At 44.4% G+C, this 28,000-nt stretch overlaps 1 protein-coding gene across 1 annotated transcript; it reads left to right on the top strand.

The window, feature by feature from the left end:
- Window positions 1-28: 28 nt before the first annotated feature.
- On the top strand, window positions 29-27,973 carry ift122 (intraflagellar transport 122 homolog (Chlamydomonas)). Its single transcript, XM_056274830.1, has 29 exons — window positions 29-148; window positions 684-750; window positions 859-943; window positions 1,032-1,110; window positions 1,216-1,292; window positions 1,431-1,497; window positions 3,050-3,196; window positions 3,659-3,734; window positions 4,725-4,916; window positions 5,346-5,484; window positions 6,487-6,689; window positions 7,687-7,824; window positions 8,594-8,758; window positions 9,019-9,216; window positions 10,053-10,193; window positions 10,609-10,662; window positions 11,571-11,732; window positions 13,023-13,189; window positions 14,499-14,670; window positions 18,788-18,890; window positions 20,878-21,018; window positions 21,200-21,297; window positions 22,153-22,253; window positions 23,959-24,124; window positions 25,366-25,483; window positions 25,585-25,710; window positions 26,312-26,388; window positions 26,497-26,661; window positions 26,913-27,973. The coding sequence occupies exons 1-29, from the start codon at window positions 90-92 to the stop codon at window positions 26,997-26,999; spliced, it is 3,570 nt and encodes a 1,189-aa protein (XP_056130805.1). The 5' UTR covers window positions 29-89; the 3' UTR covers window positions 27,000-27,973.
- Window positions 27,974-28,000: the final 27 nt, after the last annotated feature.

Genomic DNA, 28,000 nt, shown 5'->3' with positions numbered 1-28,000 from the left:
AATCCAGAAAACGGAGATTGGTGTGGAAGTTGCCTATGACAATTTATTTAGAAACAAATCTTCAGTAAAATATATCGTTAAACGGCAGAATGAGAGCCGTTCCTACGTGGATAGATAAAGTGCATGATCGTGACAAAGTTGAGCAATGGTAAGAATCTTAAAGCTGATTTGAGCTGAGCCACTAGGCCGGATGCTGGGATTTGGTTAGCAACGGCGGTTGCTATGTAAACTGGTGTTAGTTGTTAGCCTTCCAGCTAACTTTTTGTTTAAGTGATGATATACGATAAACATTTCACTTGCATCAGAAATGCTATAACTGACCTAACCGTGGTTTATTACATCTTGTAAAAAATATTTGTACAATAAACAGACTTGCATTCAAAGTGCAACTTGTATATTTTGTTGAGGAAAGCTAACGTTAGCTGTCTATTTAGCTAGCTAACGTCATGTACAGTAATGCAGTGACAATGATTCATTTTAGTTTCGTCAGCTAAATAAGGTCCTTGTATGAGCTTAGCTCCCAGATCTCAAGAATTACCACGAACACCAAGAAGTAAATTTTGCATGGTATTTTCGTTTAATGTATTAAGAAATGTGTGATGTAGCGTGTCTTAGCTTTACTGCCAAAGAATAGCAAAGCCCTGATAGTGCGACTGTGATTCAGTGTTCATTCTCCGTTTCAGTATATATGACCTCGCCTTCAAGCCAGATGGTAGTCGGCTAATTGTTGCTGCAGGAAATTGTGTTCTGGTAAGACTGATTGGTGTGGTTTGTTCGTCATGCCAGAGGTCTAGAAATACTTAAAGTATTTGATGTTATGCTTTTGTTGGTATTATATCTTGTATATTTTTGTTGCAGGTTTATGACACAAAAGATGGAACTCTAATCCAGCCATTGAAAGGACACAAAGACACTGTTTATTGTGTGGCCTATGCCAAAGATGGTACTTAGCTAGAAGTTTAGTTTTTCCTCTATAAATTTCTGACGTCACCGTAACACATATCTCAAACATACTATATTTTTTTCTGTAGGTAAACGCTTTGCCTCAGGTTCTGCAGACAAAAGTATCATCATCTGGACATCTGAACTGGAGGGTATTTTGAAATACACGTAGGTGTCCCCTTTTCTCATCAGTTTTGTGTTATAGTTTTCTCACTTCATTAGATTCTTTAATTATTAATTGTTTTTATTTGTGTCTTGATGCATGTTCTGCAGTCATAATGATTCCATTCAGTGTGTTGCCTACAACCCTGTTACTCACCAATTAGCCTCCTGCTCTTCTGGGGATGTTGGTGAGTACAGTCGAATTTTGCATGACTTTATGCACTTTTGCAAAGTAATACAAGTGAATACATTTTGATTTTTTTAGAGAATAATAATTTAACGTTGGCACACCAGACAGCTGTAAATCTCATGTTATATTTGTTTAGGCTTATGGTCCCCAGAACAAAAATCGGTGTCCAAGCATAAAGTGAGCAGCAAGATAACATGTTGTGGGTGAGTAAATTAGTCTCTATAGTTATTTGCAAAGTTCAAGTTTATTGCCAGCCAATAAAATTTACAGATACTATGAATTTGTCTTAGTGAGATGCTCAACATAAAGACATAATTACATTTTAAAGTAAAGGAAAAAAAGGGGTAACATTATCAGTAAAAGTCTCTACATGTGATTATCCAAATATCTAAACATCTAGTTTGCAGATAAATACAAAATTCAGAGGTATTGGGTATCTTTATGTACACAGTTCGAAAAAGTAAGAATTGATTGTCACAAATCGGTCATATCTGCTTATATGAAAGCCACTTTATTTATCAACGCTACTTTATTTTGTCATTGTAGGTTACAATCCAAATTGTTTTCTGCATTTAAACCATCCTATTGTATAGGAGCAGTGGGCAGCTGCAACGGCTGGGGACAAACTCCAGTTCTTTTTCCTATTGCCTTGGACAGAGGCACAGGCAGGAGTGTTAACCCTAACATGCATGTCCTTTTTTATGGTGGGAGGAAACCTGAGCACCCAGAGGAAACCCACACAGACACAGGGAGAACATGCAAACTCCACACAGAAAGAACCTGGGACGGCCTGGGGTTCGAACCCAGGACCTTCTTGCAGTGAGGCAACAGTGCTAACCACTGGGTCACCATGCTGCCATAATGCTGCTCATACAAAGTTTTGCTACCCGATAGCAATTGTAATGATTTGGACCACCTTTCACTGTTGATAAGCATCTTTAGGATTCCTATTCTCTCAGGTCTGAAGAGTCCAAGGGTCTGAAAAATTCTGATATTTTATCTTCTTCTTTAACCAAAATCAACTTCTCATCTTCCTGCTTTACAACAACTTTTACAATGTCTTCATACTGGGTGACAGCTGAAGGCTCCTCTTCCTGTTGTTTTAAATTTCCTGGTAAAGGCAGTGCCTGCTCACTGACTCCATATATATCAGTACTCTACTGCACAGTACTCAAAACATTGCAGTTGTTGAAAACATTTTACACTGAAAATAAAAGAATAGCATAAAATTATACATATTGAGTTAAAGGATTGTTTAAGAATAACAAGTGGTTGGCACAGTGGCCCAGTGGTTAGTGCTGTCGCCTCACAGCAAGAAGGTCCTGGGTCCAAATCCTGGGGTTGTCCAACCTTGGGGTCATCCCTGGTCATCCTCTGTGTGGAGTTTGCATATTCTCCCCGTGTCTGTGGTGGGTTTTCTCCTGGTGCTCCGGTTTCCCCCACCTTCAAAAAGACATGCATGTTAGGGTTAATACTCCTGTCTGTGCCCCTGACCGAGGCATGGCAAGACGAACTGGATTTGGTCCCCGGGCGCTGCACGGCGGCTGCCCACTGCTCCTAGCTACACAGATAGAATGGGTTAAATGCAGAGAAAGAATTTCCCCAAGGGGATTAATAAAGTAGTAAAAAAAAAGAATAACAGGTGGTGGTTTAGAATGCAATACAATGCACAAGATATACTACATGTACAAATAGTATAAAGTTTAAGCCCTTGTCTGTAAAACATTTTTGACAAATGGTTTCATTTGATTACAGATGGACAAATGACGGCCAGTACCTTGCCTTGGGCATGATGAATGGAGTGGTGAGCATCCGGAACAAGAACGGGGAAGAGAAGGTCAAGATAGAGCGTCCGGGAGGCTCTTCCTCTCCTATCTGGTCCATTGCTTGGAACCCGTCTAAGTCAGTATTCAACCTAAACTATCAACATCAAGAGTGTAGAATAGTTTAAGGTAGCTTCTTTATAAAATAGGCACAACTGTCAATAGTTTTTACATTGTCTGGCTTGTGTTCTATTGTAACAGGTGTCTGAAATTGCGATTTGACCAGAAATGTAAAGCGCTTTGTGTGGCTGTTGCAGCTAGAAAAGCGCTATATAAAATACAACTTGATTCATTGATAGATTGAACTCAAGACAGTCGCTAAGAATCAAAATAAACAAGATTAAAGGAACATATAAGGTGTATGTTGTAGATATGGCCAGTAGGTGTCAGTATTCAACCAGACAGGTCTTAACGGGGACTTTTGGAAGTGAAAGGGTGAGGAAGAGGATGATGAGGTTGTGGATGAGCGGAGCAGCCAGGCTTGCTCTGTAACACCCTCTACAGTCAGAATAGGCAAGTTATTTTCCTTGTATTGTCATAGGGATGAGCACAACGACATTTTGGCTGTGGCAGACTGGGGACAGAAGTTGTCCTTCTATCAGCTCAGTGGTAAGCAGGTGAGTAATAAAGTTCTATGCTTCAACAACACCAAATGCCCAAGCGCCACACAGTTCTCCTAAGTACAAACAACAAGATGGCTTGCTAATATACATGTCTATACCAAATCCCATTAATGGTCTTCTGATTTGTGTTCACAATTTGCATCTCTACCGCACAAGTGTTGTGCTCCCCACTACAAACAGGTCAAAGGGTCTGTTGAGCAAAGGGAGGCAATCCTGGGTCTTCAAGTCCTCTATCCCTAATTGATTGGATTAAGGAACCCCAACAGTCTGTGTGTTGCCATTCATTCACGTTACTATAGCAACAAGAAACTGACATATTTGATAACCTTTTGTCTAAAACATAAGGTATGAATAACACTTGACTGCACTTTAAGGACTGTATTTCCTGTTGTAATCAAGCTGCCAGGCTTTATTAAAACCATAACATGGCATTGGAAGTAATCCTGCTAGATTTTGTAATACTACTGGTCCCCTCACTGCTTCTCCTTCCTGCTCAGTGCCCCTGGGTAGTACCATAATTATAGACAAATATGCACCCTTCATTATTCTGCCATGAAACATTCAGCTCCTGTATTGTCACTGGTTCATTTATCTTTTTAAGTAAACATGCTGTTTTCATTACAGCCCTTGGAATAGTTTGTAATAAAAGAAAATGAACTTGTCTAAAATGTGTATTTCAGTGTAGTATGTACTGTCAGATGGTTCTTTTACGCGGTGAGGAGAAACAGATGCGTGGAGTTGAGGAACTGATATTACCTTGTGCTAATGGACCTGGCGTACCGATGCAATAAAAGCTATTTAGAAGAGATAGCATGTTTCTTTCTTTCCCCCATCTTTTATTCAAGTGCTCAAAGGAATTGTTGGACATGTTTTCTGCTTTGATGAGTGTGGGCCCAGATGCGGCAAAGTGTTAGCCCAGACCTCTCTCCATAAATAAGAGAGGTACTTATTTTAATGGCGACCTCTCTCTTTTATTTTGCTCAGATTGGGAAAGACAGAACTCTCACCTATGACCCATGCTGCGTCAGCTACTTTTCCAAGGGCGAGTACATAGTTATGGGTGGCTCTGACAAACAGGCCTCCCTCTATACTAGAGATGGCGTGCGGCTTGGCACCATCGGAGAGCAGAACTCCTGGGTGTGGACGTGCCGGGTCAAGCCCGACTCCAACTATGTGGTGGGTCCACATCTTGGGAACACATATGTCCTATTAAGTGATCAGACATTCAGTCACTGATGTGCTTCAGTGTGATAGAGACAGAGTACTGCAAAGTAAAACAGCAATGATGAGCTGAGATTTGCAATCAAAACTGATTTGTTTCGACATATTTTCTCGATTTGATACAACAGTACCACTTATGCTTCACAGATACATGAGTCATTTTATCTCACTGTGTAAAATATTTCGCCCACAGTAACACCTCTTCATCATTTCCTTTCACTAAATTTAACTGAAAGTGACGAGGCATATGGGAGAGAAGTGGTTGCTGGCAGATTTTCTACCATGATAGACTGGGCTCAAACAACAGGAACATCCTGTTGCTCTCACATTTTTTTCTTAGAGGTGTTAATAGGATGTACTGCTATGTTGTTATCTCTTTTCAAGGTGTTGGGCTGCCAGGATGGGACTATTGCCTTTTTCCAGCTCATCTTCAGCACAGTTCACGGCCTCTACAAAGATCGTTATGCTTACAGAGACAGCATGACTGATGTCATTGTCCAGCACCTCATCACTGAACAAAAAGGTGCATTCGTTATTTTACAACAGAAGTATTTAGTCAAAGCAAGTCTGAAACTGTATACTTGAATTATAAACTTTCCAAAATACTATGCAATCTTTTTTGACATTTTATCGGTCTTTAATTCAAAGGTGTATTTGATTTTGTTCTTAAAATCTTAATAACCTTAAAGAGACAATTTAAGAGGACTCATATGACTCATCACTATATCGGTAATCCATACTTACCTTCTCTTTCAGGTCCACAATAATTTCAAGAGTCTGTGTCAATTTTCCAATGTTGGAAATATTGTACCAAATTAATAAAATGTTCTAATTTTTGATTTTTTTAATAATAAAGAGTGCACAGGCTTTAAGCATTCCATTTTCTTTTTCTTCTTCTTCTTTTTTTGAATTTCTCCCCAATTGTATTTGGCCAATTACCCTATTCTCTGAGTCGTCCCAGTCGCTGCTCTACCCCCTCTGCCGATCCGGGGAGGGCTGCAGACTACCACATGCCTCCTCCGATATATGTGGGGTCGCCAGCTGCTTCTTTTCGCCTAACAGTGAGGAGTTTCGCCAGGTAGACGTAACACGTGGGAGGATCATGCTATTCCCCCCATTTCCTCCTCCCCCCTGAACAGGCGCCCTGACTGACCAGAGGAGGTGCTAGTGCAGCGACCAGGACACATACCCACATCCGGCTTCCCACCCGCAGACACGGCCAATTGCGTCTGTAGGGACGCCTGACCAAGCCAGAGGTAACACGGGGATTCGAACCGGCAATCCCCATGTTGGTACACAATGGAATAGACCGCCACGCTACCCGGATGCCCAGTATTCCATTTTTGCCAGATTCAGTAAAAAGTGGCTTAAAGGTCTGTAGAGACATTTCTGACAGGATAGCAGTTATTTGAACCCATGAACCATGGTCAGATAGACACAACCAAAGAGCAGGAGGCAGGGGTATTTTGGCTTTACTGACCTTTCTTCCATGCTCATTATCTCCTTCTCCCTACTCCATCCTCAGTAAGGATCAAATGCCGTGAGCTGGTGAAGAAGATTGCTATCTACAGGAACCGTCTGGCCATCCAGCTGCCCGAGAAGATTCTCATCTATGAGCTCTACTCGGACGACTCCTCAGACATGCACTACCGCATCAAGGAGAAGATCTGTAGGAAGTTTGAATGCAACTTGCTGGTGGTTTGCTCTCAGCATATCATCCTGTGTCAGGTCAGATGGAGGAGAGATTGTGAGAGCTTTGTCACGGAGTACACTGGCACACACAAAGAATAATCTTTTTTGTCAGTTAAAAAATGTGCCTGATCACAGTTCAGAAACTCTGCTCTTAATGTTCTGTGACATAGAGCTCTACTTAATTTCTTCTTTTCAGCTGACCTGCAGAGACATTCCTGTCCTATGTAAATTTCATTAATGCATGGTTGACAGATTGTGGAAGAGCCTAAAGAGACGTTTGTGCACTATGAACATGATGGAAACACAGTGAATTAGCGGTTAACTGCATGCTGCTACTTAACACAGCCAAGAGAAAAGAGATAGTGGCCTGGTTTTTCCCAGATGTTTCTGCCTTTCCTGTAAAAGACTCCAGCTGTGTTTGTGTGCTCTGCTGGCTCTGTTCACCCCCTTTCAGTCCTTTTTCAACTGAATAAGTGAGAGACAGGGGATGGAGAGGAAAGGGCCAAAGTCTGTGGAACCACGGGTGTCTCTGGGGGTTTCTCTCTGCTTCTTGTCTCTCCACGTGTTTGACAGAGGCTGGTTGGGGGAGTAGCAGCCATAACACAGAGGTTACATCCCTGCAGGTCTGTCTGAGAGGTGCATCGGATCTCTCTCTAATAGGCCCTGTTGGTGTTTCATGCCTCAGACAGCTTTTAAGCCATATAAATGGGCTGTGGTTGTATGGGACATGCATGTTGGTGTCAGATCAAATCAACATTCATCTTCAAGGTGTTTCTTTCAGATACCACACCCCAATTTACTGTCTTTAATATGACACTGAAGCAGTAGGTTGAGATTGCTGAGAATATTTTTAAGACAATTTAAGAGAATGTTTAAATAAATTAAGAGGACTAGTTTAACAGAATGTTAAATTATGAGGCCAAAATAATTTGAGTTGGCCATATCAAAGGAATTCCAATGAAGCTGAGTGAGTATTTCATGGGGTATTTGTAATTGTGGTCTCATCTGTTCCACTAACCTCTTTCTAATGTAGGAGAAGAGGCTCCAGTGCTTGTCCTTCAATAGTGTCAAGGAGAAGGAATGGCTGATGGAGTCTCTGATTCGGTACATCAAAGTGATTGGTGGGCCTCCTGGCAGAGAGGGCCTGCTAGTAGGGCTGAAGAATGGAGCCGTGAGTACTTTGAGGAGAAGCGTCCCTAAGTTAGATAACTTATTAAAATGGTCAGCGAGGTGTATGTTGAAATCAGAATTTGACTAGAGAAGGTAAATACGGTTTCAGCCCAACAAACCAAAAATATTTTGGGTGAGCATCTGGGTAGCGTAGTGATCTAATCCGTTGCCTACCAACATGGGGTTGCTGGTTTGAATCCCCGTGTTACCTCCAGCTTGGTCGGGTCCCTACAGACACAATACGGGTGGGAAGCCAGATGTGGGTATGTGTCCTGGTCGCTGCACTAGCGCCTCCTGTGGTCAGTCGGGGCAGCTGTTGGGGGGGGGGACTGGGGGGAATAGCGTGATCCTCCCACGTGTTACATCCCCCTGGCGAAACTCCTCACTGTCAGGCGAAAAGAAGCTGCTGGCGACTCTACATGTATCGGAGGAGGCATGTGGCAGTCTGCAGCCCTCCCCGGATTGGCAGAGGGGTTGGAGCAGTGACCAGGACGACTCGGAAAATAGGGTAATTGGCCAAGTACAACTGGGCAGAAAAAGGGGGGCGGGGGAATACATATTTTGGGCGTGGTAAGAGTTCTTTGGGACAACATTACTTCTTCTTTTTTTTTATCTAACCAAAAGCATTCCCAGTAGCCTTTCAAGCTCTCACACTTTGCATCCTGTGTCTATTGTTTTGCAGTTCACATCTTATCATTTTGATCATCTTTGCATCATCAGCAGTGCTCCTCTGTTAATTTGTTCGGTTTTATCTCTTTTCTCGGCTGTAGATCTTGAAGATATTTGTTGACAACCCGCTTGCTATCACTCTGCTGAAGCTGTCAACATCAGTGCGCTGCCTGGACATGAGCAGCTCCCGCAATAAGTTGGCTGTGGTGGACGAGCATAACACCTGTCTGGTCTATGACATTAATACCAAAGAACTGCTGTTTCAGGTTAGCAGCCAGAGGAAAGCATGTTGCTTAGGGACCCCACATTTCTAAGACACAGCCGAACAAACATATCTCTGTAGATAGTTTTACTTTATATTTTTTTTACCATAGCCTACGACACATCTAAAGAATTTATACATATCAACATACTTCCTAATGTTCTACCCTGTCTGTCTTCCACGTTCAATCCTATAATTTGTTTTTTCCTATTATCTTCTGTACCCTCACCACTCCTCTCCTCCTCCGCCTTCCCTGGACCCTAGGAGCCCAATGCTAACAGCGTAGCCTGGAACACACAGTGTGAGGACATGCTGTGTTTCTCAGGCAGTGGTTACCTCAACATCAAAGCAAGCAACTTCCCTGTGCATCAGCAGAAACTGCAAGGCTTTGTGGTTGGCTACAATGGCTCAAAGATCTTCTGCCTCCACGTTTACTCCATGTCTGCCGTGGAGGTCCCTCAGGTGGGCATACAGAACAAAGGTTGCATCTGTTGTAGACGATGGCACTACTATGGGTGGTTATTTGGGAGAGATCATATAGACATTGTTCATTTGTTACCACACAGTAAATGTTTAGATATTGGGAATATTGCTCGGTGTTGTGCTCAAAAGGTCATTTGTAATACCGCAAAACTGTCTGTCAGTGATGCAGGGAACTGGTGAGCATATCATTCTGTCAGCAGCCAAGAATCTTTTATTGCTGCTCTCAAAATTTAAAGTTGGCAACTCATTTTTGATGATTATTCCATATCCGGGCGGCATGGTGGCGCAGTGGTTAGCGCGGTCGCCTCACAGCAAGAAGGTCCTGGGTTTGAGCCCCGGGGTAGTCCATCCAACCTTGGTGGGTCATCCCGGGTCGTCCTGTGTGTGGAGTTTGCATGTTCTCCCCTTATCTGCGTGGGTTTCCTCCTGGGGCTCTGGTTTCCTGCCACAGTCCAAAGACATGTAAGTCAGGTGAATTGGCCATACTACATTGTCCCTAGGTATGAATGTGTGTGTGTGTGTGTGTGTGTATGTGTGTGTGTGTTTGGGTCCTGTGTTGACCTGGCGGCCTGTCCAAGGTGTCTCCCCGCCTGCCGCCCAGCGACTGCTGGAATAGGCTCCGGCATCCCCGTGACCCTGAGAGCAGGATAAGCGGTTAAGATAATGGATGGATGGATGGATTCCATATCCGATGCAAGGGTCTAAGGATAGGATGTTGTATTGCTGTAAAGCCCCTTGAGGCAAATTTATAATTTGTGATATTGGGCTATACAAATAAAATTGGCTTGACTTGACTATGCTGTTACTCTCTGTAGTCAGCGCCCATGTACCAGTACCTGGAGAGGAAAATGTTTAAGGAGGCATACCAGATCGCCTGTCTGGGCGTGACAGACAATGACTGGAGGGACCTGGCCACAGAGGCTCTGGAGGGACTTGACTTTGACACAGCCAAGAAGGCAAGTCAGGCATGTCTTTGTGATTAGGACCAGTGGTGTGATCAACACACAAATGCACATATCATACATATAGCAAACGCAGATAGACAGGCAGGCAGGCATACAGGAAGACAGACACATCCATATCAGCACACAGGCATGTATTTGCACATATACACATTCACACTCACAAAAACAAACATAATACATACAGTACACAACCACCAAGTGCCATTCCTCTATCCATCACTAGATGGGGCAGCCTGTCACAAATACTTTTGTCCTATCTAGCAGCCAGGGTATTAGAACACTAGAGAGAGTAAAGTGTTATGGTATCAATCAACAGTAACATTAAACGCTGTGATGTTAAGTGTTATAAATAACACAGTGAGAGGCTCCATCCTTTGAAGGATTTGTCTTGTTTTTCCTTTTGCAGGCCTTCATTAGAGTCAGAGATCTGCGCTACCTGGAGCTCATCAACAGCATCGAGGTAAAACTGGAGTGGGAGAACTGCACCTCTCCAAATCAAATGAGGCAATCAATTGAGTTCAGCGTCTTCTGTCACAGAGAGAAGAAAACAGGGCTTAGACCTGTTTAAAGGGTAGAGCAACAAACTGTTCTCTGGCTGGCCAGAACTGGCCCTCACTGCGTCCTTAATGGGAGATGGGTGGTGGTGGTGGTGGTGGTGGTGGTGGGAGGGGGGGCTTGGAGAGTTGTCTGATCACATGTACTACCCTCAGAATATATTTAACAGCAAGGCCTTCCCCTTGGCTTACACTTCAGAATCCTAGATCAGGGTACAACATACGTATATCTGGATGACCCTCTATTTTCCATATAAACACACACACACACACACAGGCATTTTCAGACATTAGCACACACTCATACAGAAAACTCTATTAAGGGGAGGAAAGTGTGTAATTTGAACTTGGCTGATCCTTGGGGAATGTTTCATTCAGGCTCATAGTGGGAATATAAATGCATTCATGTGCTTTTATATTTTCACGGACATTCTTTACGATAAGATTAGCCTTGCTCTGAGCGCTACTTCTTGAAAAAGGGAGTCTTTGATAGAGTATTTTTTTTTAGTTGATTTGGGAAGAAAGGATCATTGAATCCCAAGAAAATGGCATTTGTTCTCCCATTCCTTTACAGCTGGTGGTGTTAAGAGTTTCTGTGGGGTGATTCAGTGGTGAGGCTGATTCACCCTGCAAGCCGATAATTTTCTCCATATTCTCCCAGTGTATGCGTGACTCTGTGTCAGCATCACTGTGCATATGTTCACAGTTGTGACTTGAATGTGTGCATGTCTGTGCATCTGTATATGGCTTTGTGTGCTCATGCGCCACCAATTCATCCCTTGCTCGCACTCTTGTGTTTGTATCCAACCTGCAGGAGAGGAAGAAGCGGGGTGAGAACGACAATGATCTGTTCCTGGCAGATGTTTGTGCCTACCAGGGGAAATTCCACGAGGCTGCCAAGCTCTACAAACGCACCGGCCAAGACTCAAGAGCCCTGAGCATGTACACGGACCTGCGCATGTTCGAACACGCCAAAGTGAGTATGTCACATTGAAGAATAAAAGATGGAAAAAATATATATAAATGCACACCAACACGTGCACAAACACTTTGTTACAATAGAGACATAGAAGACCGGAGTGCATTTCATGTTTTAATGTCGTAGGGCATGTGTTTTACTTCACCGTGTGCAGTCGTGCCAAGTTGGGGCCCTGCATCATGTGTTCAAATGGACCTCCTTCACAGTCTGTCTTTCGTCTCCTCATATATCACTGCAATCTCCACATATATCATGCAGTCAGTGCATGTGCACACACACACATGACACACGCACAGGCAGTTTGTCCATTTGCACATGAATCCTTGGGGAACACTAAGCTACGTTACACATACATGCAATTGGAGAGAGAGAGAGGGAGAGAGAGCTGTAAATCAATACTCTGTCGAGGAGTTCAGCTGGAGTTGAGAATAACCTGTGTTTGTGTGTTTGGGTGTGGGGGACACTTTGATCCTTGGCAATGCATTCAAATAGCCAGAGCAGATGACACAGCCATGACTTGTGTGTATTTGCTTGTGTGTGTGTGTTTGATCTGACTGCTGTATATTTATGTGACTGTGAGGCCATCTGGTCCTTGTGGCCATTTGTTTAAGGTAGGAAGGACACTGGAGGGGAAGGCCTGCTTGCCTGGTGGTGTTTCTGTCACTCTCTTCCTCCTGTCAGGGCCTTGACTCAGTTGGTCCTCTCTGCCTGCCTTAGTTGGACTTCCCTGGTCTTTTCACAGAGCAGATGTTTTAATCCTGATGTATTAGGCTTAGTCTTGTGACATTAGTAATGTCACACTCTCAATTTTGTCATGTGGGTTATTAAGGAGGCGGCACAGTGGCACAGTGGATAGCATAGTTGCCTCACAGCAAGAAGGTCCTGCGTTCGAGCCCCGGGGTAGTCCAACCTTGGGGGTCGTCCTCTGTGTGGAGTTTGCATGTTCTCCCCGTGTCTGCGTGGGTTTCCTCTGGGTGCTCCGGTTTCCTCCCACAGTCCAAAGACATGTAGGTCAGGTGAATCACCCGTGCTAAATTGTCTCTAGGTGTGAATGTGTGTGTCGGCCCTGTGATGGCCTGGCAGCCTGTCCAAGGTGTCTTCACGCCTGCTGCCCAATGACTGCTGGGATAGGCTCCAGCATCCCCGTGACCCTGAGAGCAGGATAAGCGGTTTGGACAATGGATGGATGGATGGATGGTTATTAAGGAATTCTCAGGTAGCAAATACTTTGTCAGTGCTGAATTACCCTTAACAATATCCTCCTTCACACTCTCTCCCTCTCTGCAGGAGTTTATAGGAGCGACAGACCCTAAGAATTCACGAATACTGATGACCAAGCAGGCGGACTGGGCTAAGAACAGCAAGGAGCCTCGGGCTGCTGCGGAGATGTACCTGTCCGCAGGAGAACATCTCAAAGCCATTGACATCATAGGAGAGCACGGCTGGGCAGACATGTGGGTGACAATCACTGTAAAACATTCAAAATCTGTCTGAAAGCAAAAAGAATCCACCTGGAATGTAATTCAAATTTATTTTAATGGCTGTGTTTTTCAGCTGCTCTCCTTAAACTGATCTGTGAGGAAAACCAAAACCAGAAACAAAAGAGATGATATTTTTTATCAGAGCTTTTGTTCATATGAAAAAGTAAAGTGGGACAGAGACATTGTGGGTTCCACTGCATTGCCTAGATTGTTTTCGGCTCACTACAGATCTCACTACAATTTCCAATTAAAAAATGTTGATATTACATTGTAATACATTTAATTTGGTTATAAAAGCTACTGTTTGCATTCTGAATCCAAAATGTTACTGTCCCATTTTATTGTCAAAAAAGGAACTCTGGATTCTTTGGTTTTCTTATTTTGGAAAAGCTCACTAACCTTGACCGAATTGCCATTCGAAGACCATTGAAATAGCATGGTGATTCTGTTTTACGCTGATGTTTTTCTTTGCTTCAACCAGTAATATCCTTCCATCAGCAGGAAGACATAGCAAGAGTCCAAAAACGATGACACACTTTTGATTTGAATCAATTAGAAGGGGACATATATAGCCCCAATCCCTGCTGCTCACCTAGTTGCCCTGGGTAATGTTAATGTTGATATCAAGAAGCGCACTTCTTACACAGCGCCTGCCTGACAGTGTCAATAGGTGTTGCTGACATGGACTGCCGTAGGCCGTTAGAGTACAGAGTACAGGGTGAAAGCTGATAAAATACATTGTCATAACCTGAGTCATAACCTGAAAACATAGTTCATCTGCTTACTACATTAACACACACACACACACACACACACACACACACACACACACACACACACACACACACACACACACACACACACACACACACACACACACACACACACACACACACCAGTGTAAGCCATGGGAAAGCTGGGTGTGAATGTGTGTGGTTGGAAAGTAGGCAGATAGGACAGTCAGACACAAACTTATCCATATCAGAAGTCCCCGCAGACTGGTCCCTGGGAGACTGGGGCTGACATTGAGCCAAAACAAGAAATAACATGAGTGAACACCATCGACCTTGTCAGGCTTTATCAGACCCCACTATTGACATTGACTGGGTGGGAGTGAGGTCTCTCTTTCTCTATGGTGTTATGAGAAGAGTAAGGTTGGTTGAGGTTGTAATTGGCCCTACTATAAAGCGTTATCTGCACACACACACACACACACACACACGCACACATTCACTATACACCTCCTTTTCCCATGATCGAACTTCTCTCTCCTCTTATCTAGGCTGATCGACTTAGCTCGAAAGTTGGATAAAGCAGAGCGTGAACCTCTGGCCAAGTGTGCGCTCTACTTCAAGAAGCTGAAGCACCATGGCTATGCCTCTGAGACCTACTCCAAGATGGGAGACTTACAGGCACTGGTGCAGTTGCATGTGGAGGCCCGCCATTGGGACGAGGTCTGGAATACTTACACACCTGAAAGGCACACCTGCTCTGCTCATAATCACACACACACACACACACACACACACACACACACACACACACACACACACACACACACACACACACACACACACACACACCATAGCAGCTGTGCTCCATGAATGAGAATACTGTATTATAAATGGTATATCATAAACAAAAGCCATTTTCATACATCTTATTACAGCAAAAGCCTACAGAAAAAGTTTTTTGTCTGTGCTATTGTATCCAGAGCCTTTAGTCAACAATGACACCATAAGCCAGCATAATTTTCCGACACTGACAAATGCAACCCATCTTCACAACACCAGCAGAGCTAATAAGCCAGCATGAGATTTCTCTGAATCCGCTCCCGCACTACGATTAGAGAGTGAGAAGCACAAAACGTTCTAATGGACTACAACAGCATCAGATTTAAGCTCCGTTCTGTTACCAATCAAGCCCCTCCATTGGGATGGCTCGTGAAGCACGGACATGAAAAAGATGTTGCATTTCCTTAATCCATGTGCAGTGTTTAATCGAGTTACAGGTGTTGCTGAGATCGATACTGGCAATTTTGCATGGAATGAAAGCCAAAAACAGCATCAAATCACTCTCACATGCTCTTGCAACAATGTCTGAGGAAGCCCTCTTAGATATTCAACTGTGGGTAGAGAAAAAGAAAAAGAGGGCAAAGTGAGGGAGGTTAGGGTTGGGAAAGCTGTTATGCTGTATGTCCCTCACTGGGGGAGGAGGACACCGAGAGACAACAGTGCACATACTGCTTTACAGTTTGGATCATATGGATGCTGCTAACTTGACTTACTGTATGATCTATTTCAAACCATAACATACTTTAGACTGTGTTTGGCTTGTCTTGGCTTATACGCACAGGCCCATCAACATGCATGTACACTCCTACTTAAACATTATGGTATGATTGATGTGTTTTTTTGACATAGATTTTGCCCAAAGACACCAAGGTTAATCAGTCTCCATGACTGATAGACATGCATCCACAGAGCACTCCAAGCCTTGCCACTCAAATGGCATCAGTAATTTAATAGTGTAAAATCTGCTTAGCTCATACACTTGTCTGTTTTCCACACTCATTCACGTTATTGTAGATATGTTTTGTCTTTATGTATGCACTGCATCTGTAGGACATATATATACACTGCTCAAAAAAATAAAGGGAACACATAAGCAATGCAATGTAGCTCCAAGTCAATCACACTTTTGAGATATCAACCTGTCCAGTTAGGAAGCAACACTGATTTGTGAATCAATTTCACCTGTTGGTAAATTGTCTAATTTCCACCTGGTGGAAATTAGACAATTTGCAAGACAACCCCTATAAAATGAATGGATTTGCAGGTGGTGGCCACAGACCATTTGCCTGTCCTCATCTTTTCTGGCCGATCTTTGGTTAGTTTTTCATTTTGCTAGTGCCCTCACCACTAGAGGTGGCATGAGGCGGTATCTGCAACCTACAGAAGTTGCTCAGGTAGTGCAGCTCATCCAGGATGGCACATCAATGTGTGCTGTGGCAAGAAGATTTGATGTGTCTCCCAGCACAGTGTCCAGAGCATGGAGGAGGTACCAGGAGACAGGCCAGTACACCAGGAGACGTGGAGGGGGCCGCAGGAGGACAACAACCCCGCAGCAGGACCGCTATCTGGTCCTTTGTGCAAGGAGGAACAGGAGGAGCACTGCCGGAGCCCTACAAAACGACCTTCAACAGGCCACTAATGTGCAGGTTTCTGCTCAAACAGTGAGAAACAGAATGCATGAGGATGGTATGAGGGCCCGACGTCCACAATTGGGGCCTGTGCTCACAGCCCAACACCGTGCAGCCCGATTGACCTTTGCCAGAGAACATCTTGGTTGGCAGATTCGCCATTGGCACCCTGTGCTCTTCGCAGATGAGAGCAGGTTCACACTGAACACATGTGACAGACGTGAGAGAGTCTGGAGACGCTGTGGAGAACGTTCTGCTGCCTGCAACATCCTCCAGCATGACCGGTTTGGCGGTGGGTCAGTGATGGTCTGGGGAGGCATATCCTTGGAGGGCCGCACAGACCTCTACGTGCTAGCCAGAGGTACCATGACTGCCATTAGGTACCGGGGTGAGATCCTCAGACCCATTGTCAGACCATATGCTGGTGCAGTGGGCCCTGGGTTCCTGCTCATGCATGACAATGCTCGTCCTCATGTGGCCAGAGTGTGTCAGCAGTTCCTGTATGTCGAGGGCATTGATGCTATGGACTGGCCTGCACGTTCCCCAGACCTGAATCCAATCGAGCACCTCTGGGACATCATGTCTCGTACCATCCGCCAACGCGATGTCGCACCACAGACTGTCCAGGAGTTGACCGATACCCTGATCCAGGTCTGGGAGGAGATCCCTCGGGAGACCATCCGTCGTCTCATCAGGAGCATGCCCAGACGTTGTAGGGAGTGCATACAGGCACGTGGAGGCCACACACACTACTGAGCCTCATTTTGAATCGTCTTGAAGAATTTCCACAGAAGTTGGATCAGCCTATGTTCTCATTTTCCATTTTGATTTTGAGTATGATTCTGAATCCAGACCTTAATGGGCTAATGATTTTGATTTCCATTGATCATTCTTAGGTTATTTTGCTCTAAACACATTCCTCTGTCTAATAAATAAAGATTTTCAGCTGAAATATTTCATTCATCGAGGTCTATATTGTGTTTTTTAGGTGTTCCCTTTATTTTTTTGAGCAGTATATATATACACTCACTGGCCACTTTATTAGGTACACCTTGCTAGTACCGGGTTGGACCCCCTTTTGCCTTCAGAACTGCCTTAATCCTTCGTGGCATAGATTCAACAAGGTACTGGAAACATTCCTCAGAGAGCTTGGTCCATATTGACATGATAGCATCACGCAGTTGCTGCAGATTTGTCGGCTGCACATCCATGATGCGAATCTCCCGGTCCACCACATCCCAAAGGTGCTCTATTGGATTGAGATCTGGTGACTGTGGAGGCCATTTGAGTACAGTGAACTCATTGTCATGTTCAAGAAACCAGTCTGAGATGATTCGAGCTTTATGACATAGCGCGTCATCCTGCTGGAAGTAGCCATCAGAAGATGGGAACACTGTGGTCATAAAGGGATGGACATGGTCAGCAACAATACTCAGGTAGGCTGTGGCATTGACAAGATGCTCAATTGGTACTAAGGGGCCCAAAGTGTGCCAAGAAAATATCCCCCACACCATTACACCACCACCACCAGCCTGAACTGTTGATACAAGGCAGGATGGATCCATGCTTTCATGTTGTTGACGCCAAATTCTGACCCTACCATCTGAATGTCGCAGCAGAAATCGAGACTCATCAGACCAGGCAACGTTTTTCCAATCTTCTATTGTCCAATTTTGGTGAGCCTGTGCGAATTGTAGCCTCAGTTTCCTGTTCTTAGCTGACAGGAGTGGCACCCGGTGTGATCTTCTGCTGCTCTGGCCCATCTGCCTCAAGGTTCGACGTGTTGTGCGTTCAGAGATGCTCTTCTGCATACCTCGGTTGTAATGAGTGGTTATTTGATGTACTGTTGCCTTTCTATCAGCTCGAACCAGTCTGGCCATTCTCCTCTGACCTCTGGCATCAAAAGGCATTTTCGCCCACAGAACTGCCGTTCACTGGATATTTTCTCTTTTTCGGACCATTCTCTGTAAACCCTAGAGATGGTTGTGCGTGAAAATCCCAGTAGATCAGCAGTTTCTGAAATACTCAGACCAGCCCGTCTGGCACCAACAACCATGCCACGTTCAAAGTCACTTAAATCACCTTTCTTCCCCATTCTGATGCTCGGTTTGAACTGCAGCAGATCGTCTTGACCATGTCTACATGCCTAAATGCATTGAGTTGCTGCCATGTGATTGGCTGATTAGAAATTTGCGTTAACGAGCAGTTGGACAGGTGTGCCTAATAAAGTGGCTGGTGAGTGTATATATACCCGACAAGCCCCGAAATTTCACAAATCATGTGAGCACATACATCAAATGTTTTTTTACAACCTGATTTGTTTCCTCTGTCCTTGTCTCTGTTGTGTCTCTCACGCATCTGTACCTCAGGCTTTTTCCCTGGTTGAGAAGTATACACAGTTCAGAGATGATGTCTATGTACCCTATGCCCAGTGGTTGGCTGAAAATGACCGCTTTGAGGAGGCACAAAAGGGTGAGTTTGCCTCATTAAGCATTTTGTGCTTGGTAACCTCCAGCCAACCCTTATATATGGGATGCTCTCAAATCCAGTCATTTGTTCTATTTCTCTTTGCTAAACTTTGTACATCGGGGATTATTTCAATGAAAAGCCAAAGTCGAGAGTGACCAGCCGATCTTTACATATGGAAACCATAAAGTGGCCAAGCCTGTACCCAGACATGTTTCACTGCCTCCCCTCGATTCTTTCATTCCACTGTAAAACACGATCCTCTCTGCTAGAGCATCAGAGAGCAGAGCAGAGCTGAGCAGCCCATCAGCTGAATGACATGCACGCACGCCTGTAATCACCACTACTACAAGCGGCTCTGATGATGATTACCAACTGTAACCATAGTTATAATCAGCTCATAGATTTATAATTATGATCCAGTATGCTCATTTCCTCCCTTGCATAATCTTGCCCTGCTTGGCTCTGTGTGGAAACGCGAGGCTGAACGGACCTGATTGTGTTGCAGCCTGCCTAGCGGCCTGACTAGTCATGCATTGTGCTGATTGTGTGTATTTTAGTCCAGTGGTGATGCGGTGTTGTGTTTTCAAGTGGATATAATTGAGTCTAAGGTCTTTGTGTGTCTCTTGACCAAGGCACTGGTGTTTCTCAATAAAGCCTCAGGGGTGTAGAGATGGCTAGCGTGATGCTAGGCTCAACACCAAGGAGAGATAGGGAATGAAATCTTAGCCCAGTGGCTCCCAATGGAATGTGGGAATCCCCAGGGGACCTTGGGGGGTTTCTAGGGGTCCTCATGCATGAGAAGGAGTAGTTTAGTTTCATGCTTAATGTATTCATTTGACATTAGGAGAGAAAATATTGAATAATAGTCAGTTAACAACAGAAGTAACAACAGTAATAAGTTACTCTGTTATGTACTAAATCATATTCAACATTGAACATCTTCTCGGATGGGGGTCCATCTGACAAAATCTTAGGGCCCTTGGCCTAATGTATATATTTATTTTAGGGGCCCTGACATTAATCCCTGCCAAGGTCCATATCCATCATTGTTAGCCTGTGTATATGTGTTCATGTAAGACACCAATCAAGGGGGAGCGGGGGCTCCTTCCTTACACTAACCAGCAGCAGCTGAGGCTGCTTTTTAACCGGTAGAGTGAACCGATAAATATTTGCCACTAATGGGCCTGCCCCTCCCTGTGGCTGTTGGGTACAGGGTCAGTGCAAGGGTTACCCTCCTGAAGCTGCTTCTTATTATCCAATGATAGGAACATGAAGAATAGGACAAACATTTGCTTGCACTATGCTGTCTGATGGGTGTGATGTCTGATTTTAAGGAGCAGTGTCTCCATTTAGTAGGACATAAATGACTTCTGCTTTTATTTATATCTAAAACGTGGGAAAAACATTCCCTCATTTTGTTAAATTACATATTGCCCCCAGGAATGAGGAGAAATAGGCCTGTATATGCTGCTAATTGAGATCTGAATCCAGAGGCTATAATGTAATATGTATGTTTGTCATGACTGTTTGATGTGTTTTGTATGTCTGTGATAAGTGTCACGTGCGTAACTGTCTGTTTAATTTGTGTGTTAATCTCTTGAACAGAACTGCCTAAGGATGCAAAATGAATTTCAGTTCAAACTGACAAAGCTGTATCATATTGTATGTGTGAGTGTGTATTTGTGTGCAGGTTTGTGGGTGTATGTTTTCTGTGTCTTTTTTTCATAATGTTATAAATTTCTGGCTGCCTGAGAATGCCATGATATGTAACAACACGTCAGCTCTCTCTTGATCTCTAAGGTTCAGGGCTCCTTTTCAAACAATATGAGCATGCAATATTAATGTATGAGTATGCTGTTACTTCTAGTCCATCTTTGCTACAGTATTTGGCAGATTTTGAGGACCGATACAAACCATTTTTTGCCTTCTCTTCTAAATCGGTCCCCTATCCCTATCCTCACCCCACCCCCACCTCCCATCCGAATCACAGCATTCCACAAAGCAGGGCGACAGAGTGAGGCTGTCAGAGTGCTGGAGCAGCTTACCCACAATGCAGTGGTGGAGAGCAGGTTCAATGATGCAGCGTACTATTACTGGATGCTGTCTATGCAGTGTCTTGACATCGCAAGGGGTGAGGACCACAGTCGTCACAAAAACACAAGTCAGAATCTGTGGAATTAACACAGCTATTTTGGTTTTTATTTGTCGATGCATTTGTTTTGTTTGTAGTTTGAGGGCTGATGCAGTTATTGATTTAATTGTTGACCTGTGTTTTGTGTATGTTTGTGTGTGTACCTATGTGTTTGAGCAAGACAATGAAGAGCAAAGGGATGAGATGCTGAAGAAATTTGAGCGTTTTCAACATTTGGCTGAACTCTATCATGTGTACCACTCCATCCAGCGTTACACGGTGAGAACATCACATCACATCAACCAAAAGGGGGGCTCAGGGTCAAGGTGAAGACAAGATAAGTGCATAAATTGTTTAGTTTGACATAAAGGTGAAAGAGGGGAGAATTTAATAATTACAATTTGCTTTCAAACTGCCGTTGAGGCTGTCTCAAAAATGTCCTCTAGTCAAAGTTCTGTTAGAAAACTCTTTAAGCTTGACATCCTCTCATTCCAATCACAATGGTTCACTTCCTGAACTCGTTGTGACCCCTATCACCACAGTGACTAGCTGATTGATTGATCATGATCACCACCTTGCCAGTGGTCTTCTGAAGCCACCCCCCCCTCCCCAACTCCCAACTTGATCATAAAACAAGCAATGTCTGATTATGGCCATTCTGGATGGGGTGACCTGGCAAGTGTCACTGTGTGTGTGTCAAGCCTTTGTTTGTTGTTTCAGTTCTCTGCTCTGCTGTGGTCACACCCCTGCAATAGAGGGATCACTGTGATCCAGACCAGAGCAGGAAACCTCTATATCTCACTTTAACTCTCCCAGGCAAGCACTCTGGACTTGAACCATCAACTGCTGCCAAAAAGAGCTGTACAAATGATTGCACCAGTAAACGCTCCTTTCACCTACAGCCTAACCATTTAAAGGAAGCCCTTAACCGTGAAGTGGGACAAGGCACAACACAGGGCCTGATTGGTTTTCAGTCCAGGTTGAAGACAGGAAAAGGAAAGGAGGAGAAAGAAAAAGAGTTGGCTGGGGTAGAAGAAACATTTAGTTCTAAGACTAGGGCCCGAAACTGAAAAACTTTTTTTTGTCCCCTTACTTCCTTTTCCACCCTTCCCCCTCTCCTATTTCCCTTTCTAGGATGAGCCTTTCAGCTCCCACATGCCAGAGACTCTCTTCAACATCTGTAGGTTCCTCCTGAACAACCTCTCAAAGGACGTACCGCTGGGCATTTCCAAAGTGTATCCTTGAACTTGAGAAGGTAGTCCCCAAGAACAATTAAGGTATCTAACAAGCATTCTAGTGGAAGGTATCTTGCTGCCTATCGTTCTTTAGCTAGGCAAAGTTCAATGCAGAATTGGCAACCTGAAATGAAGATAAGAAGAGATAGGAGTTAGGGAAAGAAAAGGGGCGATGATAGGACGGAGAAGATGGCGCCAGGAAGAGATGTGTCCTCAGTATCTTAAACAAATGCTGATTACTGCACTCACACATATTACACACACTCACACTTAGAATAGATCCTAATTGGAATGAACGCACACAAAACCACTCACATGTGTGCTTATACACACACGCGTGCACGTGCACGTGCACGCGCACACACCCACACACTCTTAGGGAGCTGAGTCCAAGGGTGAGGAAGGAAATCCCAGACCCTGTAGAGGAAATCAGGCTGGGTAGCCGGAATCCTCTCAAGCCAAACAGAGTCCCTCGGAAAACTTTGAACTGGGATTTATGGATTTAACTGGGCTGGGATGGAACAGGGCTACACAATGTCACTGAAAAATTTCAAACAACAGGCACAATAGGGGGAGATGCATTCATCAACAGTTGGTCAGAAGTGGGTGTGTGGAAAGTGGGAGAGGGAAGAATGGTGGAAAGGAAGGGAGTGGAGCGGAGTTACAGTTTAGTTGATGGAAGAGTGCCAGGTTAGAGCTGCTGCAGCTGCAATTCATTGACCTGCCTTTACCATTCTCATAGCTCCTCACCCCAACAGTCTGCTTCCATATAAATACAAACAAGCAAGTTTCTTCTTCTCAGACACACACATATAAGCATACACAAACTCGCATATACATTTGAGCACAAGCCTTACATAAACGCAGACAACCAATGACAAACGTATTACTTCTGAGGCATTTAATCTTCTTCCCTGATCTGCAGGGTAGAATGAAATGCTTTATGTTCATGGTGCCTCAGAATGGTCAGAATTAGACAAAACAACTTAACCATGACATCATTTTCAGACCAGTTGTACAGGCTGGTTCTTCTGAATAGAAATTGTACACTCAACTGCTGGCACACCAAATTAAGATTAGTCATCAACTGGGGCGTCTGAGTGGCGTAGCAGTCTATTCCGCTGTCTACCAACATGGGGATCTTCGGTTTGAATCTCCATGTTACCTCCGGCTTGGTCGGGCGTCCCTACAGAAACAACTGGCCGTTTGTGCGGGTGGGAAGCCAGGTGTGAGTATGTGTCCTGGTCACTGCGCTAGCGCCTCCTCTGGTCGGTCGGGGCGCCTGTTGGGGGGGGGGCGGGACTGGAGGGAATAGTGTGATCCTCCCACACGCAAAGTCCCCCTGGTGAAACTCCTCACTGTCAGGTGAAAAGAAATGGCTGGCAACTCCACATGTATCAGAGGAGGCATGTGGTAGGCTGCAGCCCTCCCTGGATTGGCAGAGGGGGTGGAGCAGTGACCGGGACAGCTCGGAACAGTGGGGTAATTGGCCAAATATAATTGGGGAGAAAAAAGGAGGAAAATCCCCCCCCCCCAGAAAAAAGACTAGTCGTCTATGAACAGATGCTTGCACACTTGTGTGTATTTTATAAGCCCTGCCAATGTAACAGGGACAGCCATTAAAAGTTTTCTACTTCACTCACATTTGAATCGCCACCTCTGCCTTTTACATGACAGGCCTAGTTTTCCTTGACCCGCTGGTTAGTAACACCTTGTATGCCTTGGCAAAGCAGAGTCGAAAACTGGGTGCTTATAAGCTTGCCAGATATGCCTACGAGAAGCTTCAGGAGCTCCACGTTCCCTCCCGCTTCCTGGAGTCTGTAGAACTGGGGAGCCTCACCATCGGCTCCAAACCCTTCCACGACAGTGAGGTGCGTTACGGAGTGTGTGACTGTATCGATGATCACAGAAAACACAGGTGTACTTTACCTGTCCTAGATTGCATGTCCATAAAATTGTCTCTGAAAAGTGTTATGACCTTAATTTAATATCTAGGGGAACATGGGGAGTAACATAACAAGTACCCAAAGTCTTTGCAAAAATTGGAACCAAAACAACAAGAGGCTGCTGAAACACTTAGTGTAACAATTATTTATAGAAAATGATTAGTGATAAACCATACAAAATTGCAGAAATGAAAGCAAATGAGGCGTCAGTGTCTCCAAGGCCTTAATAACAAAAAAGAAAAACCCATACTAACTAGAAAATAAAAAGCTCAATTGGTCTACAGAATCAAGCAGATAAACAATATGCTCCCTAACTAAAAGGGGGAGCAAAATAAACGGCAGGGAACCCCTACAAGGCTTCCTTAAATTTACCAAGACAAGTTCCAACAAGGCACTTCTACCAACTAGTCAGCAAAGACAAAGGATAAGCTAAACGAAGCTGTATCAATCTATCAAAAACACACTGTTTCAGGCATCTGGGTAGCATAGCCTACCAACACGGGGGTCGCCAGTTCAAATCCTCGTGTTACCTCCGGCTTGGTCGGCGTCCCTACAGACACAATTGGCACAGTTGGTCTGCGAGTGGGAAACCGGATGTGGGTATGTGTCCTGGTCGCTGCACTAGCACCTCCTCTGGTCGGTTGGGGCGCCTGTTTGGACGGGAGGGGGAACTGGGGGGAATGGTGTAATCCTCCCATACGCTACGCGTCCCCCTGGCAAAACTCCTCACTGTCAAATGAAAAGAAGCGGCTTGCGACTCCACATGTATTGGAGGAGGCATGTGGCAGTGACCGGGGCAGCTCAGAAGAGTGGGGTAATTGGACGGGTACAATCTGGGAGAAAAAAAGGGGGAAACCCCCCCCCCCAAAAAACCCCAAAACAAAACAGTATTTCAACAGCAGCAGTAACCCAATAAACAGCTCACTGGCCAAATGGCAAGGGGCACTAGTTCTGGGGGTTGATATACAGCGCCACTGATAATCAAATGAAGGTGGTAGGTGGTCCAAGCACTCAGAGGGGCATGGCAGACCTGAAATACGGTGAGAGAGACAGCGCTCTTCCAAAAAGAGGCCGGAGGAAAGTCAGTGGACATAACAGAAGTATTGCTACTCTATCAGCCATGCATTTGAAAGCGCATGGCTGTGATCTGTGTGTGTCTGTCACAGGATCTTATAGAGGGAATGATGTGCTACCGCTGCTCCACCAACAACCCCCTACTGAACAGCCAGGGTAGTGTGTGCATCAACTGCAAACAGCCTTTCATCTACTCAGCTTCGTCATATGGTTGGTTGCACAAATACCCACACACACTGTCCAATTTTAGATTGCAGAGAGAACATATTTGCTATTAAGTAATATTGTGTTATTAATATTTCTTTTTATAGAGGTGCTCCCACTGGTGCAGTTCTACCTAGAGGAGGGCATCGGTGATGAGGAAGCTGTTTCTCTAATTGACCTGGAGGTCCCTCACGTAGACAGGAAGGCTGCACGCTGGCAGCACATGGGCAGTGGTGGTATCCTTTGATTAACTAATACCCCCCACACATGCACATGCACATCACCACACACACACACACACATGATTAACATGCTTCCACTAATGTGCCATGATTAACTCTGCTCTGCTGCACTGGGGAGATTTCATCCACGCCCATAGACTTCTCTTAGAAATTAAGCATATGACACTGCCCGCCTGGTGACAGTTCTGAGAAGTTGTTTTAGTCCATGTTGGCCTTGATTCTGCGCTGGTGGGTAAGCTGTCAGAGCTAAGTCATCTTAGCTCTTGGAGCTAATAGGGTTAGAGAGGCTCTCCTGTCTCATCTTAATGACACTAACCCTCTGAGAGCCGCAGCCAGAACCTCAGCACAGGGATTAACCTGCATTAGCCAGCAGACCCTCAAGGGCACTGAGGTCTGCTCTGCGCATGCAAAGCCACACCACAATTGACTGGCATTTTTAACATTCCTCGTTCCTAAAATGGCTCCCAAGGGATGCATTTATTACCCGCTGCTTTTGTTTCCATATTATTGCATGAAATAAGTATATAAAATGACATCAGTGTGAACGTTCTGTTGTGGTCAGGGGCCATATTTCTTAAATAACTCCAATCAGCATCCCAGTCTTTAAAGCTGGATGACAATGTGGAAGACATAGAGGAAGACCCTTTCACGGCCAAAATGAGCTTTGAGGTAAGGAGATGAGGTGAGGAGCAGAGGAACCAATTGGTCTGTGAAAGGAGGAGATCAATAAAATATGACTGTGTTGGAATTTTACATCCCCGTATTTGTGTTCCACAGCAGGGGGGCTCTAACTTTGTCCCAGTGAAAGTGAATCGCTCAGTGCTGCGCTCCATGAGCAGGAGGGATGTCCTGATCAAGCGCTGGCCCAGGCCACTCAAGTGGGAGTATTTCCGCTCCCTGCTGCCTGATGTGAGCATCACCATGTGCCCCACCTGCTTCAAGGTACAACACACACTTGAACACGTGCACATACACACAGTATACCCTGACATAAAACACACATGGACGAGTTTTTCTCTCTCTCTCTCTCTCTCTCTCTCTCTCTCTCTCTCTCTCTCTCTCGCTCATATACAGGCATACAGGTTTTGTTAATTTCATTTCTCAGCTGTCGTGTTGCTTGTCTCTGTGTGGCTACAGAGGGATCTCTGCTCTGGGTTGTTAATGTACTTGTTTATGGGTTTATTGTTTTGCAGATGTTCCACAGTGAGGATTATGAGCTTCTTGTACTTCAGCACAACTGCTGCCCTTACTGTCGCAGACCCATTGATGAGCCAAACTGATCTGTAGTCAGCTAGAGCAATTTTTTTAACACTTTTTGTTTTGTGTTTCTTACCCTTCACTTCTTCTATTGTTTTTATTTCATCTGTCCTTTGGTTTGCATCGATTTGTTTCTGTAAAAGTCAGCAGTATAATATTCGTTGTAATATTAATTGTACAGGTATGTTCCTCCATTTGCTCCCTTTTATTGCCCTAGAGCTGTTGATTGAAATGTAAGTGTTTGTGTGTTGGTCAGTGTAGACTTTAAGAAAAGCGCGTTGTCAGCTAGTCGACGCGAGCGGCTTATTAGGCTCAGATTACTTAGGGCTGTCACTAATTACATCATCACCTGAAAGGGAGCATGACTGCACAATGTGTGAAATACCGCTAGAGAAAATACCTTAAGAAAATAAGATGAGGGGGGAAAAAAATCTAAACTTTTAACTTAAGCAAATATATTTACTGTTGGTATGTGCAACATGACATGATTGACACTGTGGAAAAAAGACGTCTGTCTAAACAAGTGCCGTTAACATATTTTCACGCTTCAACTATATATTTTGTGATGATATCGCATAGGTTTTTGTACAAATATTTTTCTACTGCTGATAGAAAAACTACAGCTTTTTCAAAAAAGATATCTCAGTATTTTCTAAAGTAGGCTTTGTGTGCTTTGTGTTCGACTTTGTAATGAGTATCTATACTGAAGCGGTCATCATGGAGTTTTTTTTGTTTTGTTGTGATGTTACATTGGCGGCTTCAGTAATGACAACTTGCTACTCTCCCAGACTGCTGTAGGATGTGAGAGTGACAGAATGGGGAAGAAAGAAGCACGCTTTGTGCAATATGTCATGATGAGTCTGATCACACCCAGAGTATGGCTTTCCACTTATGATTTGATTTGAGGTCAGTTTTATTTAGTTAAGGATTAGGTTTACACTTATGTAAATTAGCTGGAAATCTCATTTTGTAGTCTGTGGGCTGTAAACAGTTTAAATTTCTGCCCTTTCTAAGTTTCCTGACA

This window comes from Lampris incognitus, chromosome 2, assembly GCF_029633865.1.
Source record: "Lampris incognitus isolate fLamInc1 chromosome 2, fLamInc1.hap2, whole genome shotgun sequence".
In the NCBI taxonomy this organism is placed as follows: Eukaryota; Metazoa; Chordata; class Actinopteri; order Lampriformes; family Lampridae; genus Lampris; species Lampris incognitus.
This window is presented reverse-complemented; position numbering and strand designations above follow the sequence as displayed.

Excerpts from the sequence above, each read along its gene's own strand:
- ift122 (XM_056274830.1), top strand. The coding sequence starts at position 90 with ATGAGAGCCGTTCCTACGTGGATAGATAAAGTGCATGATCGTGACAAA. Across the intron at positions 1,293-1,430 it reads CTGCTCTTCTGGGGATGTTG|GCTTATGGTCCCCAGAACAA; the intron begins GTGAGTACAGTC and ends ATATTTGTTTAG. Across the intron at positions 21,298-22,152 it reads ACTCCATCCAGCGTTACACG|GATGAGCCTTTCAGCTCCCA; the intron begins GTGAGAACATCA and ends TTCCCTTTCTAG.